Below are 19,233 nucleotides of genomic sequence, written 5' to 3'. Positions count from 1 at the left end.
AGTAGAGTTGCAGAGTTTTTCTGTAGTTTATTACGGGGTCTTTTAAAGTAATTAAATTATTACTTTTTAATAAATGAAATAATTAGAAAGAAATAAATTTAAATTAGTTAAATTAAAAGAAAATTGTAAAAAACTGTAAAATATGGGCGTTTTATTAAAATCAAAACGTAATAGTACTATTGAAAAATTGATTATTAAAATACCTACATATTTACTTATAATTACCTTATTCGTTAAACTAGTAACTTGACAACCAACTTCTTCTAATAGTGTTCCTTCTCTAACCTAATGAACGCAAAAAAATAAAAATAAGGAAACAAAAATATAAATTAAGACACTTTGCTATTTTCTGAAACCATGACTTTTATTAATATTTTTATGTAATGAATACACTTAGTGAGATAAATATAGCCAAAATTAGGAAACGTATAAAAATATTATGAACAATATTACCAATGTATGTCAGAAGCTTGAAACAATTGTGTTTTGACTGTAATCAATTATAACTCCATATTACATAAAAGCCTGTAACTTCAGAAAACTAAAACGAAATAATAAAAGAAATAAAAACAGAAAAGAAACAACAAATTGATAACATAACTTAACAAACACAAAAACAAACCTTTTCCCCTACATGTGAACTAACTTCAACTACCTTCTGACTTGCTAATCCTCCATATTTAACTGCGTTTTCGGACGCTTTGCTCGCCAGTTTTGTTGCTGAAGAAGACAGGAATGACCAACCCTGTAAAAAAGCAATTTATTGTTACCTAACGCAAATACTTATTCAGCGTGTTTCACGACGAGTTTACACTATCTATATATCGGAAACTACTTACACGATATTTATCAAATTTAGTTTATGAGGATTACGAGTTATAACGAACTTAAAGAACACATTTTACTTTCATGCCACTTTCAGTTATACCGGAAATATACAACTTTGGTATTTTAAATTTAACACCTTATATATTGTTGCGTTTTTAGATTCTACTTTAAATTCTAGATCAAATTTGTATAAAGTATCATAGGTCAAAGTTCATATCTTTTGAGTTATTCATATTTATTCAAAAATTTTGACAGATAGAGACAAACTTTTCAAAATTAATAGCTCATCCATTTACGAAAATATTGTCTAACACACAAAGAGTAGGTAACTTTCTTTCAGAAATTTACATCGAAATCGAATTTCTGAGTACAGAGTGTTCACAAATGATAGGCACGTATTTTCTTTAAAATTTTAAACGCAGTAAGTCAATAATTAAAAAAAACACCCTGTATTTTATAATTTTAAAGAAAAAAGAAGTAAATTGTCTTACAAATAGTATTAGGGTTTCCTATATCTTAAGTTAATACTTTTAGCGTTACATAATTGTGGTTTAATGTTAAAGGTAAAATATTTATTGTTTTATTTTAGCAGTATATGAAAATATCATAACTGTTGTTATTTCTGGTTAGAGGAGCGCCGAGAGGGTTTGGATAGCGGGAGGTATTGGACACTCTCATAATTCCCATTCCACTACACAACAACCGTAACCGCAAATATAACTTGAACTTGAACAAATTGAATTGCATTTCTGTATTCTTAGTATCTGTCTAGACGCCAAGCCGGCAGTTTACTTTGTTTTGATGCTAGGCCATTTTCGAAATTTCCATGCTGTTGGTTTAATATTTAGCAATTTGAAACTGTGTTTTTAATTATATGGAGAAGGAGAAGAAGAGAACAGAGAAATAATCATTAACGAAACTCACGATAGAGTACTAATATCAGAAGAATATCTACAAGAACGAATAAAAAAATTAAAAAACAGAAAAGCACCACAGAAAAGCACAACACTACGCAAATGGCTCCTAAAATTATTCGTCGATATAATAAATACCGGAGTAGTACCAGCGGAATGGAAGAAAGTCTCCTGCTACTGATACTTAAAAAGGGAGACTAAAATTGTTAACGGCAGTCATAAAAGATAAAATCTAGGAAAAAGCGAACATGGCAGATGAACAACAAGGCTTCCGGAAGAACCGCAGCACAATAGACGCAATTTTTATTATCAGACAAATAATAGAGAAGTCTATTTAATATGGAAAACCAGCATACATGTGCTTTGTAGATTTAAAAAGTGCTTTTGACAGGGTGAAGCGAAATGACATCTTAAATTTATTACAAGCTGAACAAATAGACCATCAGATAATAAGGACAATTATTGAAATTAACAAGAACAACAAGACCAGAGTTATAATGCCAACAGGGGAAACAGAATGCATAGAACTAAAAGGAGGACTCCGCCAAGGAGACTCGCTCAGCCCATTGTTATTAAATATGGTGATGAATCAAATAATTCACGAAGTAAGAAAACGACACGGATACCACATGGGAGCGCATAAAATCACGATACTATGCTATGCCGATGATGCAGTACTAATTGCTGATAACGAAGATAACCTACAAACCACACCTTCAATATCACAGCAAACAAACTTAATATGAGAATATCAGTAGAAACAACTAAATGTATAGTGATCAGTAAAGAGCCGCGTAGATGCAAACTAGAAATAGACGGCAAATTTGTAGAACAAGTAATGAAATTCAATTACCTAGGAGTAGAGATCACTAGTGACAGGGATATAAGAACAGAGACCACAAGGCAAGCATCAAAAGCGGCAAGAGTAAGTGGTTGCCTCCGAGAAACCATATGGAGAAACAAATATCTGACCACGGAAAGCAAAATAAAAGTATACAAGACAACAGTAAGACCAATCCTAATGCAGCGGAGACAAGGACCGATACAAGAAAGACGAAACAACAAATCAACAATATCGAAATGAAAGTATTAAGATCAATAGCGGGCATATCATTAAGAGACAGACTAACCAACAGAAGTATACGCGAACAGTGCAAAATTCAAAATATTAACAGGTGGATAAAAACAAGAAAAAAAACTGGAACGAACATGTAAACCGAATGGGACCAGATAGATTAGCGAACATCTGTAAAAACAACAATATTGCCGTATAGCAGAAGACCCGTTGGAAGGCCGCCAAAAAGGTGGAAAGATAATGTACAGTCAACGACTGAAACAGAATAAGAGGCAGACAAACAGGAGTAATCCTAGTTGCGCGAAGAAGAAGAAGAAGAAGAAGTTTTTAATTAGCTGGTTTCGTTTGTTTTGGGATATTGATTAAGTATTACTATTAGGTAAGCCTAAATAATGAAAGTTTGTTTTTATATTTACAATATATAAAGATGCTTTAATACATTTTGTATTTATTTATCTCAACTGGCTTGAGGGAAAGTATGGACACCGGTCCAAACCCTCGCTAATTTATAAAATTGTTACAACAGAAAACATGTATAAATATAAGCGACTAACTGAAGGACGATTTCCCGAAGAAGCCATGCGAAGCGCAACAGCTGATGTTTTATCTGGAAAGTTTCCTATCAGAAAAACCGCTTAACAGCATGAAGTTAAAAAATTAACACTAGCTTTATATGTAAAGAAAGCTAGAGAAGTAGGAATTGGCAATACGACATTCTCTCCACATTTTGTAACATGCCAAGTGTTTTCTAATGAAATGGACGCCTCGGAAAGTAAACAAATCAGCCAGGAATGATTGGTTTACAGGATTTTTAAGTCAGCAATCTTAACTATCCTTACGATCCCCGGAGAATACAAGCTTAGAGGAGATTCTAAAAAGGCACAGCTTCACTGGATCAGACATATTTATTTTGGACGAGATGTGCGTAACCACAGTTCAAAAAACTCAAAAAGTAGTTGCTGCTAAAGGTCAGCATCAAGTTGGTAACAACAAACTACTACAAAGTCAAACATAGAATGCTAAATGGTATTTCATTTTGTAATTCGTGTTCGGTGTTCTAAAGAACGCCAAGTTATTTTATTAATGGATAATCATGAATCCCATTTATCTGTTTCTGCTATTGATTACTGCAAAGATAATGGAATTACAATTCTAACTCTTCCACCTCACACATCTAACAAATTGCAACCATTAGATAGGACTGTTTTTGGACCATTTAAAAGGTGTTTCAATCAAGGAGCAGATGACTGGATGCTCTCTCATCCAGGGAAGGCATTATCAATTTATGACCTTGCACCAATATGTATGACAGCTTGGGATCGATCTGCAACTCCTTTCAACATAAAATCTGGATTTCGTTGCACTGGAATTTGAAATCCCATTGGATAAAAATATTTTTGGCGAAGAAAACTTTCTATGCTCGTTTGTAACAGACAGAATGGTTCCTCTAACATCAAAAGACCCCAATGTTTCTTCATCAAGTGAATTTTCAAATCAAAATGTGGAGGTGTCATCGTAATTCAGCCTCTCAGCATTGTCACAGCCCGACACTCTAGTTCAAAACGAGCACAAGAAAGATTACTTATCTCCATCCCAAAAAAAACCAGACCCAAAAGCTCAAAAAAAAAATTAACTGGAAAAGGTCCAGTAAAAAGAACAATCCTAACAGCATCCGATACTCCGGAACGCAATGCAATTTCAGAAAAAAGAGACACCACAAATTAATAAAAAAAAATAGAGATGGTAATGAGGAAAGTAATGAGCGAGTCTTCTTCCGATGAAGAAGTGATTTACAAAGACTCATCTTCAGATTTAGATTTGGAAAATGATGCGGATCAGGATGAGGACCTTACTAGACTTCGAATTGATAGTTTCGTGGTTTGTAAGGTGATTGGGAAAAAATGGGTTCGACATTATGCCGCCAAAATTGAAGAAGTTATTGTAGATGGCTACAACAAGAAATTTTTGAAAAAGCAAGTTGCTTCCAACCGGTTTATAGTTAGGGAAGAGTATCCAGCATTTTTAGCATACGAAGAAGTTATTGTAAGGTTACTAAATCCTTTGACAGACCAAAGTGCCAGATATAAAGACATGATATATTGTAACATTGATCTTTCCCAGTACAGTTTATTTTAAAAATGAATATTTTGTTTGTTTCATTGATATCTAAAGCTTTTTTTGGCAAATAAAAACTAGCAAATAAAAAGTAATATTTTTGTATTTATTCGTTTATTGTCCAGGCCCTCCCGATCAGTCGGGAGGGTTTGGACACATTACCTCAAGTTTGTTTATGCGAATATTTCATTCACATTGTTATATTTGTGCACAAACTATGCAAATATATAGTGAGGAGACATACATTAATCAGTATGTTAAATATTTGTTATCCATGTCCACGCCATAATTGATTATTAAAAAATTGTCCAAACCCTCCCGGCGCTCCCCTACTGGCACTTTTGCAAACAGTTATAAATTTCTCATTTAGAAATAAACAACAAAGATTACGTAAATTTACTTTTCATACACTAGAACATCTGCTTTATTTGCACAAGGTACAGATCGGCCACGACCTATCCGTAACATCGTGAAGAGAATATTTAAAAATTTAACACATATTGGTTGTTTTTAACAAGAAGTTAAAAAAGTAAAGCACATTCTTTTTTGTTTTTTAATTAAATACATACATTGTAACAACTTATAACAGGTGTTCAAAATTTTGCCCTTGAACTTTCAAGCATTTATAGTCTTTTTATCACGCCTTTTGATAATCTTATAACGCGATAATTTTTATAACGCCTTTTTATCAGACTTAAAAATATCGGACTGAACAACTTCAAGAGTCTGTTTATAAATATTGTTGAGTGCTACTTTCAAGGTGAATTAATTACTGTCTTGCTCCTCAATTCGTCTTTTCTCTGTTTCGCCTATAGACATTTTAAAATAAATATTAAGCTCTAAAACGAAACAGGCGGGCGATCTATGTAGAGAATAAAAATTTTTACATCTCGTCACGTTAAGTAAGGAGTAGTAAGGAGAGAGATGTGGTTTTGGGGATAGCAGCATTTATGACTTCCTTCTGAGAGTCCCAACCGAAAGGGTGGTTCGTATATTAGTACTTTGCCCATAAAAAATTGGAACAATAATATCAGAGTTCTGATAAATACAAGCATTTAAGTACACAGTTAAATATTCTCATCTAAAGAGATGTAATTTAGCAGCTAAACAGAAATGGAATTAAGTGTTTAAAGCAGCACTGGATGCAAATGAGCAGAATGCTTCGTAATTTTTTAACTTTATTTATAGCCTGTCAAAACAGATTGAAACACAATGCCGAATATTTTCTAATGGTGAACGAATGACCAATATAAATTATTACATTTAAAAAAATGTAAAAAATATGAAAACTGGTTTATCAAATTCAATGATGGTAATGTTGGACATTAGTAATGTTTGTATTTTGAGAACGATTTCCGAAGTGGAAATTGAAACGTCAATAAACGTACTTTAACCTTTAATTGTGGCTTATTCCCATTTAAATAGTAATTACTTTAACATGCCACAAGAAAATAGCTTCTTTTCTTCTTTTTAGATATTTAGTGCAGTGCTTCGTTTTTTTGTATAGGGTATGTCCCTATTTTTCTACTGTTTCTAAATAATCTTTGTTTTTTATGTACAACATAAAACTTGTATACAGTTTAAAAGAAGTTCAAATTCTCATTACTGAATATCATGATATGGTAATGACCAAGATAAATTTTAATATTTTTATTAATAAAACGAATATTAAAAAAATTCCTTTATAAAAGGTATATATTAAAACACCCTATCGGGCTACATCACAGAACGTTTTCGGAATTAATATTCCATCCTCAGTGCTATCTGCATGTACATGTTTTGAGCAACCTCCACTGGAGGTTGCTAGTCCTGAGACAAAGTGTCTACGAGGACTTGTTGATAGCAACTGAAGTTGAGTGTGGTGTATATATGAGACCCTCAACATACGTCGGTAGCACCACATTTCAAATGCCTCTAATCATTTTATGGCATCTTCTAAAGACGTAACATCTAGGATTTCTTATGCGTATATTGATACTTAAAGATAAGTTGCAGAGAATATTCCTAAGGCTGTTAAAAGAGCTTCTGGCTTTTTCAATAAGAGTTTTTATTTCGTAGCTGTGATCCCAAGTATCCTTAATATTGCAGCCCAAATAGCATATTTTTTCCACTCTTTCTAACGGTGTATCGCCTATTGTAATTTGGGCGTTTATGTTGGTGTTCTTGCTAATGAACATTATTTTTGTCTTCTTACAATTTAGTTTTAGGCCGTATTTGTTACATGTTTCTACAACGTTATCCATCATCCTTTGGAGCCCCTGCGCACTATCTGCCAGCAACACTGTATCGTCTGCATATCTAATATTGTTTATAAGTTGGCCATTTACAGCAATCCCATCTTCTGATTCGCCCAAGGCCTCTCTAAAGATGTTTTCAGAGTATATGTTATGCAAATGTAAATAATGTCGGTGACAATATGCAACCCTGTCTAACTCCTTTTTCGACTGTGAAGATCTCGGACAGTTTATTTTCTAATCGCACTGTTGCTTGTTGTTGGAGATATAAGTTTGAGACCAGTCTTATATCCTTACCATCGAGTCCTGATGTTTTTAGGATATCGATTAGTTTTCCATGTGGGACTTTATCAAATGCCTTCTCGAAATCAATGAAACATGCATACACATCGCAATTGACATCCCTGGCTCTCTGTATTAGAACTTGCAAGCTAAAAAGTGCTTCCTTCGTTCCGAGTCCTGCTCTGATTCCTAATTGAACTTCACTCAGGTGTTCTTCTAATTTGGTGTATATGCGCGAGTGAATGATAGTAAGAAGTACTTTAATACATGGCTCATCAAACTAATTAATCTATGCTTCACATCTATTAATATATTCTTCACATTTTCTAGCGTTGGATTTTTTAGGAAGTAGACTGAATATTGATAGTAGTCAGTCTTTTGGTAAGTAACCAGTCTCGTAGATGTTGAATAGCTTCGTAAGAGTTGGTATTTGGTGTGCCTCTAATAGCTTTAAAATTTCACCATGCACCTCATTAGGTCCTGGTGATCCGCTTAATGGCCATAGTTACTTCTTCGTGTGTTATTTCTTTTCCGTAGGGATTGTTTATTTCAGTCGGAGTGCTGCATCTTCGAATAATTCTTGCATATATTCTTTCCATCTTCGTAATTGATCTTCAGCAGTAGTCAAAATCTGGCCTTCAATGTCTACAACTATGCTTGTATTGCGTTGTTTCTTGGTGTTCTGTACCTCTTTAATTTTTTTTGGAAATTCGGAAATTTTTTTGCACATGGAAATCGTCATGTTTGCTTTGTAGTGTTTCAATTTCCATACATTTCTCCGTCAGCCATGCTCATTTTGCTCCTTTTATCTCCTTTAGTATAGTCTTATGCAACTTTTTGTATTCGTTGTCATTTCTACCTTTTAATTTTCTTCGCTCTTCTGCAATATTTAATCTGTCATCCCTTCTTGCTTCTTTTCTCTTTGTGATTTTAGATATTGTGGTAGTAGAAATTGTGGTAATAGATGTCTTTATTTCGTTCCACTGTTCTTCTATGCCTCTGGAAGTGTCTTCAGCTATCGAAAAATTCTTGTTAATCTCTGTTTTTACTTTTTTCTGGATGTCATTTTCTTTTAGTAGTCTTATATCTATCTTGGGCCTTGTTTTTTTATGAAATATTTTAAGTCGTATGTTGATATTTGCAACCAATAGACTATGATCTGAGAAGACATCTGCGCCTGGATATGTTTTTGTTGAGGTGATAGAATGTGTAAACCTTTTGTTTATGTTGATAAAATGAATTTGGTTTCTTATGATCTTCCCTGGGGTATCACCGGGTGCTTTTCATGTATAAAGCCTTCTTGGGTGTAATTTAAAAAGTGTATTCGTTACAACCATATCTGTCTCTTGGCAGAATTGGATCAGTCTTTCTAGTCTTTCGTTTCTTATGCCAAGACCATATGACCCCACGACATTCTCGACCGTACCTTGTCCTATTTTGGCATTGAAATCGCCCATGATAATAGTAAGTTCATGTTTTTTGGGCAGTTTTAGACAGTCTTCTAGAGTCTGATAGAAATTTTTTATTTCTTCTTCAGTGGTAAAATGTTTCTAGACTTTTAATTATTGATGTAGTGCTCATTTTTATTGTCGTGTATCCGATGGGATCTTCAAGTAAAGCATTTAAGGTACTATTACCGTCTAGAATGCTAAATAATGCTCATTTCAACATTTTTTTATCTTATTATTATATAATATGGCAATTAAACTTCTTTTATATAATTATACTTTTGAATGGCGGACACTTCTCCATGGCGGATAGTTAATCTCTAGAACAGCAAATGTGAAACATAAAATTCCAGAAGGGTTTAAAAAAGAGGTGCTCTTACGTGATGGTTTACCAAAAAAATTTGAAAATTCTTAAAAAAAAACAAAATGGCGGATATTTAAATTTTTTTTTTAAATTGACATTTTTCGATTATTTTCAGTAACAAAAATTTTATTACAATTTTTGTTGGTCAAATTGTGGGAAAACGTCATAGAGAATAACATAACATAGTGACTGAAAATAGTAAAAAAGGTCAAACTATCACGTAAGAGCACTTCCTTTTTAAAACACTTCTCGAATTTTACATTTCAAATTTGCCGTTCCAAAGATTTACTTTCCGCCATGGAGTAATTCTTGGACGAAAAATTTTTGGCGACATATTTAAAATAAAAAAAAGGAAAAAAAAATTTTGTAAATTTCGAAAGTTGTAGAATAATGTAAAAGAAGTTTAATTGCAATATATAACAAATTAGAAACAAAAAATTGTTGAAAATGTGTTATTTTTCCCCTTCTATACGGTAATAGTACCTTAAAAATTTACATTCATAAATCTCTGACAATAGGAATTAACTTGGATTTTTACTAACAATAGGAACTAACACCAAATTGGATTTTTGGGATAAATGTTAATACCTAAGTGATTTATTTTTCTTCTTTGCAACATTTATGGATAAGCTTAAAAAAACACGCATGTTATGCATTCGTTACAAAAATTAGAAATTTATATTGTAACTTTTAAAATAAAACATGTCTTTGGAATATTGAGGCGCTCAAATCCTACTGGTTAGATAATAAAAATGTATATTTATTATCTACGAACTATTTTTTGAAAAGAGAAAAAATGAAATCTGTATTTTTTTATCATCTATCTATACTATAATTTATTTCTTACATTAGCTAGAGATGATATGGCTGTATCTACAAATTCTTGAGATTGGCTTCTAGGTGGAGGTTCCATTGTATACCCAAATCCGCTGTATTTCCCTCCTTGACTCGGTGGAACATCACTAAAATTAAAATAAAGAATATATACGAGTTAACAATAAGATAATACATTTATGTAGAGCTAAACAAATGTAATTGACCTTTTGAAAAAGGTGAAAATTGTTTCACTTTCATTAATAACAGCCACGGTTTACACAATACACAATAAAAAAAATGAAACGTGTCATGTTCTCAGTTGATTCGCGGGTGTTGATTTGGTTATATCTTATTTACATTTGTCCTATATACGCATAGGACGTTCCTTATTAGCCATTGGGTCACACCGGTCGAGTAGGAACTTGTCCATCCATTAAGCTCCTTGAACGTTTGTTATTTGAGGCTTAAAGAAATAGCAATAGATCAAGGTGACTTTAAACCAATCTGTAGCTGTGAAGACCAAGTAATGGCCATATGAAGATAAATTGAAAGAGGATTCGAACACAAGCAAGAGACTGATATTGGTATACATTCTTAAATATCATTGGCTACAAAAAATCAAGCACTTTAGTAATTCATCAAAAAGATCCTTTCAAACATTCCTAGCGAACTCATCTAGCAATAACCCTAAATAAGGGTCACTTTAATTACGGTCTTCCTCAGAGTTCTGCATTACCCCCGCTTTGTTTGAACCTCTATACTACATTTTACATTTCTATTGCATCATCTATTAAATTCGATTGAGCGGACGATCAAGGTATGCCTCTAAGCATCTTGTCAAATTAAACAACAAAGTTGCGCAAACGGAATAATATCCTTTTTGAATCGGGATGGGCAGCAGACATTACGCTCCGCTCTTACGTCTTGTCTTCTTAACAGCACAGTGATAGACTTCATCATAGCTAAAGAGTCCCCATGTCCATAAATAGACAGTTTCCTCAATCAGATGACGCGCATAATCTGCTTTGAGAAATATGAGATCCATAAAACCTTATCATTATGGATTTCCGAAGATCAGAGTCTAGAAAACTTTTAAATTTCTCCAAGATTGTTGGCTGATATGCAAAAGTTGGCAAACCCCAAGCAGCTTTACTGAACATCAAAATCACTCCGCCCGGCTTCAAACTACCCCTTAAACTATAGTTCACTCTAAATAGAGTCTAAACAGGTTACGGAAGGTGAGGAGGTTCCCGTCTTTACTTGGGAAATGCATCAGAGACCTGATTGCAACTGTGGAGCAGAATGACAGACTATGCAATACCTCGTACATGAGTTCAAAGGTACAGCCCATGCCTTCATCAGAATTACTCCTGAAGCCGGATTAGAATCTAGACATTAAACTGTGATTTCTCATATCATGATTGTAATATTCTGAATTTTAAATACAGGGTGGCGCATACTATATAAGTTTTTTGTTTAATATATGTGAGATTATTTCATCGGAAAATAATAAGATATTTTTTGAATTTCCCAGTAAATTTTAATTAGTAACGAAATGGCCCGCAAGATGCGCTAAAGGATGAAATTAAAACTTGTAATACACCTGAACTGCTAAGAATATTGATAGGAAAAACTACCCTAAGGAAATCTTGTAATTAGTCTATGAAAAAAGAAGAACAAGAAAAAAATGGCAACTCATCAGAGCACCTCAAGACAGAACAAAAGTAAATCAACTTGCCTCACAACTAAAGAGATAAATTAGGCAGCTTAAGAATGAATCCATTAGCAAATTCCTGATACATTTGACAAATGATTCTAGTACTGAATACCCTGAAAAAGAGGTTAAACACGAAATCAACACGAACGTTAATTCCAAAAAGACCCCCGGCTAAGATCTGATAACTGGGCAGGTCCTTAAAGAGCTACCTAGAAAGGCCCTGGTTAAACCTACCAATCTAATTAACCTGTCGTTTTAGAGGCTGAAATCTATTATCGAAGAAAGACGACTCATCCCTGATCAGCAATTCGGATTCCGAAATAAGCACTCTACAATTGATCAAGTCCACCGGATCACTTAAAGAAAAAAAGATTTGTTTAGGACTGGGACTCGTCATATATCTTCTATACACTAAAGACCTGCCAGTTTCAGAGCAAAATGTTGTAGCTACGTTTGCTGATTATACGGCAATTATGGCTGTTGGTGACAACATAATTGAATAAACAGATAAGTTACAGAATACAATTGCCGAAGCGGACAAACAAATGGCGTATTAAATTAAATGAACTGAAATCAGCACATATAGATTTGACCAACAAAAAGATTGAGACTAAACCGGTATATATCAATCATCGTTTATGTTCCTTATGTTAAGAAAAAGCAAGAAAAACTTAAGTTGAAATACAAAAAAAAATGTATTGGTTATTGGGTCGATATTTGGGTCAGTATATAATAAGTTCCTGTTTTATCAACAAGTGTGAACTTACGGTATCCAATTATGGGGATGTACCAGTGCAAGCAATGTAAGTCTCATACAAAGGTTCCAGAACAAAATACTTCGAGGAATAGTTGATACCACCTGGTATGTTCGCAAAGATAACCTACAAACCTGCATAAAGACTTAAATGTAGAAACCGTCACTGAGGTAATAAAAAACAAGCTAAGGGCCATGAAAATAGGCTTCATCAGCACGTAAATCCAGACTCGTTCGTTAACTCTTAGACAATACTATATACCATAGTATAAACCATATATACCATAAACCATAGTATATACCATAGAATAAAACCACTTGATCTGACATAGTGAGTGTTAAGATAAAGTGCTAAAGAGTGTAACTTGGTTTTAATAGATTCTGTTAGTTAAGTTAGGCTAGAATTAAATTACATATTGGTCTTATAGACTAGATTGTAATAATGGGAACATCATATTGATTTCAAATAAAAAAAAGAAAGAAAAAAAGATTTAAAATATAAAGTGTTTAAATATTATATATTAGTTACTTTACCAATCCAGACTGAAAACTTCATCAACATAATAAAATGCTTGCATTAAAAGTACCTGTGTTACAATGTGTTTGGGTGTTATGTGGTATAATTAGTCCACGGTAATGGTAAGGTAAATTCTGCAGTAATGAAATTTAGTTCGCTTAGACATGATTCCCTGATTCATTTGGGTAGTGTAACAAAATCTTTGTTTTTGGTATTGTAAGTGTGCATCAATGAGTGTCAAAAAATAAAACTTACTTTGGTCTACTTGCATTCTCCATTTGTTTCTTTGAGAAAAATGCGTCCTTTTGGTTTTTAAACTCTGGAGAATTCATCATATTCTGGTAACCACCCTCATATGTATCATAAGACGATGACTGGTAAGTACTGGCAGAAGAGGTGTGATTGATTTTTGAGCTAGAATGTTGTGATGAGTTGCCTCCAATTAAATTACTTGTGTAATTTTGAGCGGGCGATTTCCTTTCATCCCATGGTTTTCCTTGAGCTAAAGTGGAAATCTAAAAAAAAAAAACAAATTTAAATAATTTAATTTAAATAAGTTTTCTTTACCTCTGGTATCATGAAAGAGATGAAATCAGTATAGAGAAGCAGAAACATTTAAATAAAAAATTAGAAGAAATACAATTGGCTTTTGAGTGAAGAAAATGCTATTAAAAATCCAATATTAATATTAGAAACTTTGAAAAAACAGCAATAAATAGACTGAACAGGAAAGTACACATGGAAATGTGAAATTTCATGTATTATAATATAAAGACTATTAGTCTTATAAAGTCTTAGTCTTATAAAGACTATAAACTATTAAAATGGTCTGATCGTTCCTCACCCCGCCCAGAGGTCGTAGCATCTAACAATGGAGAAGTATACATTGCAGTTGGTGCAATGATCAAATCTTTTAATAAAACGAGGTTGAGTTGCAAGTTACATTCGAAATTCATTTGCAGATTGTAAATATAAATGGCTCTTTTTAACCTTCACTTTTCAATTAAGAAATGGAAGTTTTTTGGAAGATGGGCATATAAAGGTGCTTGAAACTGCTAATGCTCTTTGTTGCTCACAAGTACATTCGCATGCCACTTTCTGAGAAATGCCTGCCATATATTACAATGGATGAAACATGGATTCACCACTGCACACATGCACCTAAGGCCGCTTCGTCAGCTTCCAAGAAAGTGATGACGGTGCCAACAGTGGGAAAAGTAATGACGTCGGTATTTTCATCTGTGAAACGAATTTTACTAATTCTCTTCCTTAGACATTATAGCCCGTAGTGGGTATTTGCCTGTCTGGATATTTTCTTTAACCCATTTCTGCCCTACGTGACCATATGGTCACGTAAATTTACCTCTTTGTAACTAGATATATACAATGGTCTCGTCTTAGGAGGTCTAAGTATCTAAAGGGCTCATAAATGGGCCCTGTCCCGATCTACAATAACCATACCTGGGGATATCTAGCCAAAAACTGCTTTTTCTAGAGACAGTAAATATTCTATTCTAGAATAGATGCCGTTACACAATGTACTTACAGCAATAAAATATTTATTCAACAAGTTTCAGTCTGGTTTGAATGTTTTTTTGTTCTGTTTTGTGTCGAAGAACAACAATGGACGTTAGATTTGAATAAAATTATAATCCTATGATTTTTATTTTGCCAAATGAAAGAGAATGATTGATACTTTTTATGGCATTTCATTCAACAATAAATATTTATATTATTAGTGAGTAATTTTGGAGTAAAATATGCTGTAACCATATGGTAACATAAGGTATATACCTATAAAGTCTGACCGGTTTATATTTTTTGCCGGCGTGGATTTATATCTCTCCTCCTGACCCTGGTATTGATAGAGATGAGGAGTCTGGAGAATAGGACTGCGGCGGTACAGTAGATAATTTGAGCAGAAGACAATTATTAGCAACTGCTGACATAGTCAGCCTGAAATTTGATGATTAACTCAAAAATGTCCAGGTGTAAGACAAAAAGTAAAGATCCAAGCAATCAAAAAAATTTAGATTGAAGGAGATTTAGAAAAACAGTAAGTGCTTGAATACGAATCAAATACATTTTATACAGACGAATCGCCAGTTTATTTTTTTGAATTATTTTTTGACAAAAAGCATCCCGAAAAGTGTCCTGACCCAAATATAACTGTCGACGAGTTAAATTTTTTTTTGTATATTGGTGGCTCCTAGAATAGAAGTGGTTTGGACAAAAAGAAAAAAATCATGGCCGAGAAACTTTAGAGAATGGTTCCAAATACCAGAAGCTGCAAACATAATGCATGAGGCACAAAATAGACAAACCTATCGTTTGATGGTCGCCAACATTCGCCAGAACACGGCACATAAAGAAAATGGCTATTAGGATCAGAGGAGTGATATGGGTAACTTTATTGAAGAATTTCCCGAACATGTAAAGTCACTGCGTTTTCAAATTTTGTTGATAATCTATTTACAAGTTTTAATTTTCTGACAAAAATAAAATAGAAAGGAATACGATGTGGCAGGTATTTTCCGAGCGAATAAAGTTTCAAAAAATTGTCCCCTTGCAGACCAAAACGTTATGACTAAAAAAGATAGAGAAGGTGCTTTTGAAAAAAATAATTTCTAAAAATGATAAACGATATGCTATTAATAAAGATTATTATTATTATTATTATATTAGTGCAATTGGTCGATAACTCCGTCGTAACAGATGCGTCAACAACGTATGGAACACAACTCATTTCTACAGTCCAACATTTTTTTTTTCTTCCAAACAGTTGAAAATAATATTCGGTACCACGTCCTCGCTTGATAGGTATGTACAACAAGTATACAAGTGGTACCGATAGGATTGATGAAGACGATGCCTAGTATTGAATAGCCATACGTGGACAGAATGGTATGGATCCATTTTTACATGGCCTATAGATGTTGAACTGCAAAATTCACCCGAAGACAGAAGATGCACACCTAATTTAGATTTTCCACGGTAATTTACACGATCCTACTTAACACTGTATCAAAATATAAACCGAAGTGACAGGACGAGCAGGTGGCAGTCGATTTAGTGTGACCCTAAATCTAATATCTGATATACTTGTATGATCGTACGGACCATTTGGTTGGTTCCGTAGCGAATAATAAAAGAAGACGGTGTGCTGACGAAGGTTGTAGTTCTATAGGACGCACAGAGTGTGAGAAATATGACGTTTGACTTTGTATCGAGTTTTTCTTTGTGTAGACTAAAATGCTTTTTATAAATAAATTAAAATAAAAATTCAAACGTACTCCCTTTTACCTTGTTACCATATGGTTACGGCCTTTAACTATCACACCAAAAGCTAGTTATTTTAAGCTAATGTAACCATTTTAGTACCTTTTATATGGGTTTCAACGGAACTTACATGGAATTTTTAAAATTTGTACATTCAATGGAATGAACAAATTATAAAACATGGATATTCGGACAGAAATGGCTTAATTCAGACTTCTCTGGTGCCCTTTTCCTCTATCCTCTTACATTCATAATTCTTAAGTCATCCTCCACATCATCCAACCTTCTAGTTTTAGGTTTTCCATTCTTTCGAAGAGTGGCCGACGGTTAGGATTATAGAGCTAATATATATAAGAAGGTAAGACTCAACTATAGAATATTCCGAGAATAAAATCGGCGGGACAGTGGAGTGACGGCGTACAATACGATCAAATAAAAGGTTATGAATATGACATTAAACTATATTACTACATATGCAGATGATGTAGCTGTGATTAGCAGGAACTGGAAAAAAGGACTTTATAAAAATCAATTAAGAAAATTCCATAAGAAAAGAAATAAATGCATGTATCGCTAGTGGAAACTATGCATAGCCATAGTAATATCTATTTTGAAAATTATATATACTTTTATACATTAACATATACGCAGATATACATATACTTCATCTAATTTACTTACTGTTGCACGTCATCCGCGTCATAGCCCGTGAGGTGACATGATACCAACACGAAATATTTAGGCGGTAGGTGTGTTCTTTTTTAGAATCACTTTGCCGAGTACACTGGCATTACAGCCACTAGACATATTTATTAAATACGGGTAGAATAATATTTGAAGATTTCTATTAATGTAAACTTAAAAGAAACACACAATAATATGTTTCATTTAATTTGTATAAATGCATTATAAAGCGTTTTTATGAAGAACATTTGTTCGGAACACACTGTAATCGAACGAAGGTGATATTTTGGCATAAATTGGTAACACTTATTTGACAGTTGCGGTGTTGACACTTTTTGTAGTTTATTATTTTGAATTTTAAATTCCTATATTATATTCTCAAAACTGGAGATCTTCCTCATTGATCAATGCTTATTGTCCTCCCAGAGTCTGTAGATGAGATCTTTGCAACACATTCAGAAAAACACTATAGAGAAGAGATAGGTAATGAGAACGGAGCGCAAATGGACGAAATGAATTAATATTAAAAACGATAATGTTAGATAATAAAACTTCTTTGATAGCATTGTTGTTTATCGGAAATTATGAGTGCAAGAACTTTTCAGGCCACGATTATACTGATCATCTATAATTACCTTATCCCTGTAAAGAGCTGCAGCTTTAGAATTGTATTTTTGTTGCAGTGTCATATCATCGTGCCAGTCTGGTTGTGCTTCAAAAAATATCCGAGCATTTCTGTTACCTCCTAGTTTCATTTTTTCTAGTTCTATATCCTTCCATTTATCCATAGTAACAGATCGAACAAATGATAAATGGACTCCTAATCCACGGTGTTTCCCAGAACATTCTAAACAAATCCATATTCCATATGTGACTGATACCCATTGTGGATTAAGTGTTCCGCATTCAAAACATTTCTGAAATAATAAAATCAAGATATTAAATCAAAATGAGAAAAAGTTTATTTTACGCTGTTCTAATACTATTTTCTTTTAAACCGACACTTTAATAGTGTGTGTGTGTGTGTGTGTGTGTGTGCGCGTGTGTGTGTGCGTGTGTGCGCGTGTGTGTGCGTGTGTATGTGTGCGTGTGTATGCGTGCGTGTGTATGCGTGCGTGTGTGCGCGTGTTTGTGCGCGTGTTTGTGTGTGTGTGTGTTAGTGTGTGTGTGTGTGTGTGTGTGTGTGTGTGTGTATGTGTGTGGTTGGTAATATGACTGCGGATTACTAGATCCATTCGCCTAACTAATTTTTGTTATTTTAAATTAGAACTTTTATTGAAATTAGAACTAATTTAGTTATTTTAAAACAAACAAATATAGTGTTTGCAATTTTACAATTGTGATTTAAGTTTTTAACTTCTGTATTTTTTAGATACACGCAAATGTAAAATACTTACTTAATTTAATGTCTCGTTAAGTTATTTTGAAATATCAAATAAAGTACTTCCAATTTTATAATTTTGGTTAATTCCTATTCGATAGTAATTACATATTTTGTATTATTTTCTCTTTCATCTTTAGAGCAGATCGACATCAGTATTGATTTATGAGTAGCCTGTTTAACTTTACTAATAAATTTAATATCCACAAAGAAAATGAAATTCCTGTAGTTGACTGTATAGTATAAATCAGGAAAGTTTTATTTAAAAATCCTTTATAAAAAGTATATAATTAAAAATACCCTTTCGGGCTACATCACAGAACGTTTTCGGAATAAAAAGTCCATCATCAGTGTATTCCCAGGTGTGCATGAGTCAAGCCGCTGAATATTTGGGTAAACAGGTTTTTAAATTAAACTTTTAAGAATATAATACTTTGTTTTTGATTCCGGGAAATCAGAGACATCACACGGTGTCAATACAGAACTGTATGTAGGATGGCTCACCAAATCGATGTTTCCCGCCTTCAAATAGCTGACATTGTCCTGATGCGACGATTCCGTTTGTTTTTCGTAGTTCATCAATCACTTCTAGCAAACAAATTTTGTTGTACTACTCAGCATTGACGGTTCTACCATTCTCTAGCGCAATTGTGACAGCATGTCCATTTTTTCCAAAAAAAAAACTCGTGAGCATTTTTTTGTTGAAGTTGCGAGCGCAGACTACTTTGGTTGGCCGCCTTGAAAGAGCCATACCACCGATTAGTTTTTGTTTCGGGTTCATAGCAGTATATCTATCTAACAGTCATGATGTTCCATACCAAATTT

General features: G+C 33.5%; 1 protein-coding gene across 2 annotated transcripts in view; it reads right to left on the bottom strand.

Annotated features, from left to right (window-relative positions):
* Positions 1-19,233, bottom strand: part of ArfGAP1 (ADP-ribosylation factor GTPase-activating protein 1) — a 45,850-nt gene that overhangs the window by 16,199 nt on the left and 10,418 nt on the right. The window contains exons 2-6 of one of the 2 annotated variants that reach the window (XM_072523277.1): positions 17,663-17,944; positions 13,320-13,579; positions 10,108-10,222; positions 623-745; positions 226-285 (exon numbers count right to left, since the gene is read on the bottom strand). In XM_072523277.1, the coding sequence (XP_072379378.1) occupies positions 226-285; positions 623-745; positions 10,108-10,222; positions 13,320-13,579; positions 17,663-17,944 (840 nt within the window). The remainder of the gene's footprint in view (positions 1-225; positions 286-622; positions 746-10,107; positions 10,223-13,319; positions 13,580-17,662; positions 17,945-19,233) is intronic. The other variant, XM_072523278.1, reaches the window with a different exon arrangement.

This window comes from Diabrotica undecimpunctata, chromosome 2, assembly GCF_040954645.1.
Source record: "Diabrotica undecimpunctata isolate CICGRU chromosome 2, icDiaUnde3, whole genome shotgun sequence".
Classification (NCBI taxonomy): domain Eukaryota; kingdom Metazoa; phylum Arthropoda; class Insecta; order Coleoptera; family Chrysomelidae; genus Diabrotica; species Diabrotica undecimpunctata.
The sequence above is the reverse complement of the archived record's forward strand: the minus strand, read 5'-3'. Positions and strand labels throughout refer to the sequence as shown.